At 42.6% G+C, this 8422-nt stretch overlaps 1 protein-coding gene across 1 annotated transcript in view; it reads left to right on the top strand.

Moving 5' to 3' along the window:
* NR3C2 (nuclear receptor subfamily 3 group C member 2) overlaps nt 1–7573 on the top strand; it is a 372959-nt gene extending 365386 nt beyond the window's left edge. Inside the window, 1 exon segment of the mRNA XM_017850074.1 lies at nt 4868–7573. Within this exon segment, the coding sequence (XP_017705563.1) occupies nt 4868–5023 (156 nt within the window). The 3' untranslated portion in view covers nt 5024–7573.
* Nucleotides 7574–8422: the final 849 nt, after the last annotated feature.

The following is an 8422-nucleotide window of genomic DNA, read 5'->3' as shown; positions in this document are numbered from 1 at the left end:
GCTAATTTTTTTTTTTTAAATAGAGACAGGGTTTCACCATTTTGGCCAGGCTGATCTCAAACTCCTGATCTCAAGTGATCCGCCCACCTCAGCCTCTCCAAGTGCTGGGATTATAGGCGTGAGCCACCGCACCCAGCTATTGAGAGTTTTTAGCATGAAGCCATGTTAAATTTTATCAAAGGCCTTTTCTGCATCTATTGAGATAATCATGTGGTTTTTGTCATTGGTTCTGTTTATGTGATGGATTACGTTTATTGATTTGTGTATGTTGAACCAGCTTTGCTTCCCAGGGATGAAGCTGACTTGATCGTGGTGGATAAGCTTTTTAATGTGCTGCTGGATTCAGTTTGCCCATATTGAGGATTTTTGCATCGATGGTCATCAGGAATATTGGCCTGAAATTCTCATTTTGTATTGTGTCTCTGCCAGGTTTTGGTATCAGGATGGTGCTGGCCTCATAAAATGAGTTAGGGAGGAGTCTCTCTCTCTCTCTCTCTTTTTCTATTATTTGGAATAGTTTCAGAAGGAATGGTACCAGCTCCTCTTTGTACCTCTGGTAAAATCTGGCTGTGAATCCATCTGGTCCTGGAGTTTTTTTGGTTGATAGGTTATTAATTACTGCCTCAATTTCAGAACTTGTTTTTGGTCTATTCAGGCATTCGACTGCTTCCTGGTTTAGACTTGAGAGGGTGTGTGTCCAGAAAAATGTATCCATTTCTTCTAGATTTTCTAGTTTATTTGCATAGAGGTGTTTATAGTATTCTCTGATGTTAGTTTGTATTTCTGTGGGATCAGTAGTGATGCCCCTTTTATCATTTTTTTATTGCGTTTGATTCTTCTCTCTTCATTAGTCTAGCAGTCAATCTATTTTGATCTTTTCAAAAAAACACCTCCTGGATTGATTTTTTTGAAAGATTTTTTGTGTCTCTATCTCTTTCAGTTCTGCTCTGATCTTATTTATTGTCTTCTGCTAGCTTTTGAATGTGTTTGCTCTTGCTTCTGTAATTCTTTTAATTGTGATGCTAGGGTGTCAACTTTAGATCTTTCCTGCTTTCTCCTGTGGGCATTTAGTGCTATAGATTTGTCTAAACACTGCTTTAGCTGTGTCCCAGAGATCCTGGTACATTGTGTCTTTGCTCTCAGTGGTTTCAAAGAACTTATTTCTACCTTCATTTTGTTATTTACCCAAGAATCACTCAGGAGCAGATTGTTCAGTTTCCATGTGGTTGTGTGTTTTAAGTGAGTTTCTTAATCCTGAGTTCTAATTTGATTGAACTGTGGTCTGAGAGACTGTTATTATTTCCATTCTTTTGCATTTGCTAAGGAGTGTTTTACTTCCAATTATGTGGTCAATTTTAGAATACGTGCAGTGAGGTGCCAAGAAGAATGTATATTCTGTTGATTTGGGGTGGAGAGTTCTGTAGATGTCTATTAGGTCTGCTTGGTCCAGAGCTGAGTTCAAGTCCTGAATATCTTTAATTTTCTGTCTCATTAATCTGACAGTGGGGTGTTAAAGTCTCCCAATATTATTGTGCAGGAGTCTAAGTCTCTGTGTACATCTCTAAGAACTTGCTTTATGAATCTGGGTGCTCCTGTATTGGGTGCATATATATTCAGGATACTTAGCTCTTCTTGTTGCTTTGATCCTTTTACTATTATGTAATGCCCTCTTTTGATCTTTGTTGGTTTAAAGTCTGGTTTATCAGACACTAGGATTGGAACTCCTGCTATTTTTGCTTTCCATTTGCTTGGTAAATATTCCTCCATCTCTTTGAGCCTATGTGTGTCTTTGCACATGAGATGAGTCTCCTGAATACAGCACACTGATGGGTCTTGACTCTTGATTGAATTTGCCAGACTATGTCTTTTAATTGGGGCATTTAGCCCGTTTACATTTAAGGGGCCATTGTTATGTGTGAATTTAATCCTGTCATTACAATGCTAGCTGGTTGTTTTGCCCATTAGTTGATGCAGTTTCTTCACAGAATCGATGGTCTTTACAATTTAGTATGTTTTTGCAGTAGCTGGTACTGGTTGTTCCTTTCCATGTCTATTGCTTCCTTCAGGAGCTCTTGTAAGGCAGGCCTGGTGGTGACAGAATCTCTCAGCATTTGCTTGTCTGTCAAGGATTTTATTTCTCCTTCACTTATGAAGCGTAGTTTGGCTGGATATGAAATTCTGGGTTGAAAATTCTTTTAAGAATGTTGACTATTGGCCCCGACTCTCTTCTGGCTTGTAGGGTTTCTGCAGAGATCCGCCGTTACTGCGATGGGCTTCCCTTTGTGGGTAACCCGACCTTTCTCTCTGGCTTCCTTTAATATTTTTTCCTTCATTTCAACCTTGGTGAATCTGAGAATTAAATGTCTTGGAGTTGCTCTTCTCGAGGAGTATCTTTGTGGCATTCTCTGTATTTCCTGAATTTGAAAGTTGGGCTGCCTTGCTAGGTTGGGGAAGTTCTCCTGGATAATATCCTGAAGAGTGTTTTCCAACTTGGTTCCATTCTCCCCATCACTTTCAGTTACACCAATCAAGCGTAGATTTGGTATTTCTTGGAGGCTTTGTTCGTTTCTTTTCACTCTAATCTTCTCTTCTTGCTTTATTCCTTTGAGTTGATCTTAAATCTCTGATATCCTTTCTTCTGCTTGATCAATTCAGCTATTGATAATTGTGTATGCTTCATGAAGTTCTTATGCTGTGTTTTTCAGCTCCATCAGGTCATTTATGTTCTTCTCTAAATTGGTTAGTTAACAATTCGTCTTTTTTCAAGGTTCTTAGCTTCCTTGCATTGGGTTAGAACATGCTCCTTTAGCTCAGAGGAGTTTGTTATTATCCACCTTCTGAAGCCTACTTCTGTCAATTTGTCGAACTTATTCTCCATCCATTTTTGTTCCCTTGCTGACGAGGAGTTGTGATCCTGTGTAGGAGAAGAGGCGTTCTGGTTTTCGGAATTTTCAGGCTTTTTTGTGCTGGTTTCTCCCCATCTTCGTGGATTTATCTACCTTTGGTCTTTGATGTTGGTGGCCTTCAGATGGGGTTTCTGTGTGGACATCCTTTTAGTTGATGATGATGCTCTTCCTTTGTTAGTTCTCCTTCTACCAGTCAGGCCCCTCTGCTATAGGTCTGCTGGAGTTTGCTGGAGGTCCACTCCAGACCCTGTGTATCACCAGCAGAGGCTGCAGAACAGCAAAGATTGCTGCCTATTCCTAACTCTGGAGGCTCTGTCCCAGAGGGGCACCCACCAGATGCCAAGTGAAGCTCTCCTGTATGAGGTGTCTCCTTGTCAGGAGGCACAGGGATCAGGGACCCACTTCAGGAGGCAGTCTGTCCCTTATCAGAACTCTAGTGCTGTGCTGGGAGAACCACTGCTCTCTTCAGAGCTAGCAGGCAGGAACATTTAAGTCTGTTGAAGCTGTGCCCACAGCCACCCCTTCCCCCAGGCGCTGTGTCCCAGGGAGATGGGGGTTTTATCTATAAGCCCCTGATTGGGGCTGCTGCCTTTTTTTCAGAGATGCCCTGTCCAGAGAGGAGGAATCTAGAGAGGTAGTCTGGCTACAGTGGCCTTGGGGAGCTGCAGTGTGCTCCACCCAGTTGGAACTTCCCAGTGGCTTTGTTTACACTGTGAGGGGAAAACAGCCTACTCAAGCCTCAGTAATGGCGGATGCTCCTCTCCACACCAAGCTGGAGCATCCCAGGTCAATTTCAGACTGCTGTACTGGCAGCAAGAATTTCAAGCCAGTGGATCTCAGCTTGCTAGGCTCCGTGGTGGTGGGATCCGCTGAGCTAGACCATTTGGCTCCTTGGCTTCAGCCCTCATTCCAGGGAAGTGAATGGTTCTATCTCACTGGTGTTCCAGGTGCCACTTGGGTATGAAAAAAACTCCTGCAGCTAGCTCAGTGTCTACCCTAACTGGCACCCAGTTTTGTGCTTGAAACCCAGGGCCCTGGTGGTATAGGCACCCAAGGGAATCTCCTGGTCTATGGGTTGCGAAGACCCTGGGAAAAGTATAGTATCTGGGCCAGAAGCACCATTACAGCACAGTCCCTCACAGCTTCCCTTGGCTAGTGGAGGGAGTTCCCTGACCTCTTGCATTTCCTGGGTGAGATGACGCCCCACCCTGCATTGGCTCACCCTGGAGCAGTTCAGGTCTGGAGGGGCCGAGAAAGGTTCTTGGTTCTCAGAGTAGGGAATATGAGCTAGGGGACACCCCAGAACCTGTCCTTGATGTTTTTCACTGTCTCAAAATCAGCCTGAAATAGGAAGTAGCTGAGGAGTCTTAGGTCTGCCCCACAGGGCAGGCACCCACAAGGAAGGAAAGAGGGCCCGGGGCTGCAGGTGGAAGTGCCAGCTTCCCCCAGTGGCAGCTCCATTGGCAGGCCCAGCTAGGGGGACACCACAGCTGCCTGTGAGGTGCTCTGTCCTCCTCCTCACCCTCCTGGGCATTTGCGGTGCTTAGACCCTGAGCCAACACCTGCCCCTTCCCACCAGCCCACCTTACACCCTGGGAAGTCCCATCGCCAATACAAAGATACACGTGTAGGCACACATTTAGAAATTAGAATCTGATGTGTGCAGTACAGTGACCCAGTCACTATTAACTCTGTCACTGTCCCTGTTGCATCTGATACATTCAGTGCTCAAAATTCAGCTCTCAGGTGAGTTTGTTTTCCACGAAAGGCAGATGACATGGATGATGTGAGCACCCTTCTTCCTCTCCCAGGACAGATGACTCTGCTCAGTTAACGAAACCGTGGTCTCCAGGGAGGCTTTCTGACTGTTGTCCTTTGAGTTCCCACCAGAGTCATAATGCAGAGGGATCCAGGGTCGGAAGCGAGGCCCCTGTGTCATGCCCCCTGTGTCTGTGTTACAGCTGGTGAGCGACCTGCTGGAATTCTGCTTCTACACCTTCCGAGAGTCCCATGCACTGAAGGTAGAGTTCCCCGCAATGTTGGTGGAGATCATCAGCGACCAGCTGCCCAAGGTGGAGTCGGGGAATGCCAAGCCACTCTACTTCCACCGGAAGTGACTGCCCGCTGCCCGGAAGAACTTTGCCTTAAGTTTCCCCGTGTTGTTCCACACCCAGAAGGACCCAAGAAAACCTGTTTCTAACATGTGATGGTTGATTCACACTTGTTTCTCAAGTTTAAAGTCATGTCAGAGGTTTGGAGCCGGGAAAGCTGTTTTTCCATGGATTTGGCGAGACCAGAGCAGTCTGAAGGATTCCCCCACTCCAATCCCCAGCGCTTAGAAACATGTTCCTGCTCCTCGGGATGAAAAGCCATATCTAGTCAATAACTCTGATTTTGATATTTTCACAGATGGAAGTTTTAACTATGCCATGTAGTTTCTGGTATTGTTTGCTTGTTTTAAAAGGGTTCAAGGACTAACGAACTTTTTAAAGCTTACCCTTGGTTTGCACATAAAACGTATAGTCAATATGGGGCATTAATATTCTTTTGTTATTTAAAAAACACAAAAAATTAAAAAATATATACAGATTCCTGTTGTGTAATAACAGAACTCGTGGCATGGGGTGGCAGCCCCCTCTGAGCCCTTGCTCGTCCACGGTCTTCTGCATCACTGGTATACACACTCGTTAGCGTCCATTTCTTATTTAATTAGAATGGATAAGATGTTAAATGCCTTGGTTTGATTTCTAGTATCTATTGTGTTGGCTTTACAAATAATTAATTTTTTGCAGTCTTTTGCTGTGCTGTACATTACTGTATGTATAAATTATGAAGGACCTGAAATAAGGTATAAGGATCTTTTGTAAATGAGACACATACAAAACAAAATCTTTAATGGTTAATAGGATGAATGGGAAAGTATTTTGAAAGAATTCTATTTTGCTGGAGACTATTTAAGTACTATCTTTGTCTAAACAAGGTAATTTTTTTTTTGTAAAGTGCAATGTCCTGCATGCATAATGAACCGTTTACAGTGTATTTAAGAAAGGGAAAGCTGTGCCTTTTTTAGCTTCATATCTAATTTACCATTTTACAGTCTCTGTTGTAAATAACCACACTTAAACCTCTTCGGTTGTCTTGAAGCCTTTCTACTTTTCTGTACTTTTGTTTTGTTCTTGGTCTCCTGCTTGGGGCATTTGTGGGACTCCAGCACGTTTTCCGGCTTCTGCTTTATCCTACTCCATCGGGGAATGACACACTGCGTGCGGTGTCTGCAGCTCCTGGAAGGTGTCATTTGACAACACACGTGGGAGGAGGTGGTCCTGGGAGTGCTGCAGCTTCAGGAAAGCTGCCTTGTTCCCCTTTTCCTCCAGAAGCAGAACCAGCTCGAGGAGAGAGAGACTGGGAACTAGATGGCTCAGAGAGCCTCTTTTCCTCCCCTTTTAGAAAATAAATTTTCTTCTGTGGGAAAAAGAAATTCCATGCACTCTCTCTGTTAAAGATCAGCTATTCCCTTCTGATCTTGGAAAGGGGTTCTGCACTCCTGGAACCAGTCACAGGAACACACAGATCATGGCAGGATGCGCTGGGACGGCCCATCTTGGCAAGGTTCAGTCTGAATGGCGTGGAGACCGGGAGATAGATAGAGGGGTTTTAGATTTTAAAAGGTAGGTTTTAAAATAAATTTTATACATAAACAGTTTTGGAGAAAAACTACAGATCATATAAGCCAGACAGGGGCACTAAAATTTTTAATTCATTAATCTGTTCGGCACTGATGCAATTTATGGCTTTTCTCTTGCCCCAAATCACAAACATGTATCTTTGGGGAAACTAACAATATGATTGCACTAAATAAACTACTTTGAATAGAGGCCAAATTAATCTTTTAAAAGTGATGATAATCATCAGGTTTACTCAGTGAAATCATATTATTTTCCAAAATCTAAAAGCTGTAGCTGGAGAAGCCCATGGCCAGGAAGAAGCAGCAATTGGATCGACACTTTTCTCCAGGGTTCACCATGCAGGCAACATTACCTTGTCTTTCAAAAGACACCTGCCTTGTGCAAGGGGAAACCTGTGAAAGCTGCACTCAGAGGGAGGAGTTTTTCTTACATAATTTACAATTTCAGGAATTTAATTTATAGGCAGATCTTTAAATACAGTCAACTTACATGCACAGCAATATGAAAGCCACATTTTGAAGGTAATAAATACACAGCATGCAGACTGGGAGTTGCTAGAAAACAAATGACTTACTTAACAAAAGCAGCTTTTAGTTCAGACTAGTTTTTATAAAATGGGAATTCTGACTTAACCAGGTTTGGGATGGAGATGGTCTGCATCAGCTTTTTGTATTAACAAAGTTAACTGGCTCTTTGTGTGTCTCCAGGTAACTTTGCTTGATTAAACAGCAAAGCCATATCCTAAATTCACTGTTGAATGCCTGTCCCAGTCCAAATTGTCTGTCTGCTCTTATTTTTGTACCATATTGCTCTTAAAAATCTTGGTTTGGTACAGTTCATAATTCACCAAAAGTTCATATAATTTAAAAAAAAAACACTAAATTAGTTTAAAATGAAGCAATTTATATCTTTATGCAAAAACATATGTCTGTCTTTGCAAAGGACTGTAAGCAGATTACAATAAATCCTTTACTTTAATCACCTGTTGTTTTGGAGCGAATTCATTTGAATGTCTGTAGGTACACATGGATTTTGTGCCCTCCCAAATCTTGATTGTATGCATTCTGCCTACATCCAAGATGGAGAACTGTGGTTTTCCATGTTAGAAAGAGTCCTATGTTAGCCACATGTTAATTCTACTCTTTGGGGACTGATTAGAGACCTTGTTTCTAATACTTTTGACATTTGGTTCATTAAAATACTCTGTAACCATTGGATAACTATTGCCATGTAGTTGCTAAACCCTGTATATACATTGCCTCATTTATCTTCACAACCACATGAAAGCTTACTCTGCAGAATTTGAGACTAATGTGAGTGGAGCCCCCGTCTGATTCCAAAGTTCTTCCTCTACATGGTCTCACCCTGTCATCCCTCAGGACCCTTGCACCATCAAGAGGCTCAGCTCCCCATTGGCCACGATTCTTCTGACATTTCTGCAGGCTTGTCCCTTGGATTCCACTCATTAATATGGGTCACAAAGGAGCAGTAAGCAATCACCAGCTGGATTTTAAATAGAAAACATTTCCCACAAGATAAATTCAAGTACAGTACATTTTTAATGTGTTACTCAACTGGTGATTGTTCAAATTATTTTTGCTTTCAGCAAGAGAAGACTATTAGTGAAACAAACTCAGCTTTGTGAAACACAACAGATCCATTTCTGAGCACAGCACACCCACTGAACACAGCACACCCACTGAACACAGCACACCCACTGAACACAGCACACCCACTGAACACAGCACAGGAAGCAAGTTGTGAGCACAAATTTTTGGTGTGTAAAATACTATAAATGCAATTTTAGATTTAAAATTTTCAGAAAATTGA

The sequence above is a fragment of the Rhinopithecus bieti genome, unplaced genomic scaffold, assembly GCF_001698545.2.
Source record: "Rhinopithecus bieti isolate Rb0 unplaced genomic scaffold, ASM169854v2 scaffold_32105, whole genome shotgun sequence".
NCBI classification, from domain to species: Eukaryota; Metazoa; Chordata; class Mammalia; order Primates; family Cercopithecidae; genus Rhinopithecus; species Rhinopithecus bieti.
This window is presented reverse-complemented; position numbering and strand designations above follow the sequence as displayed.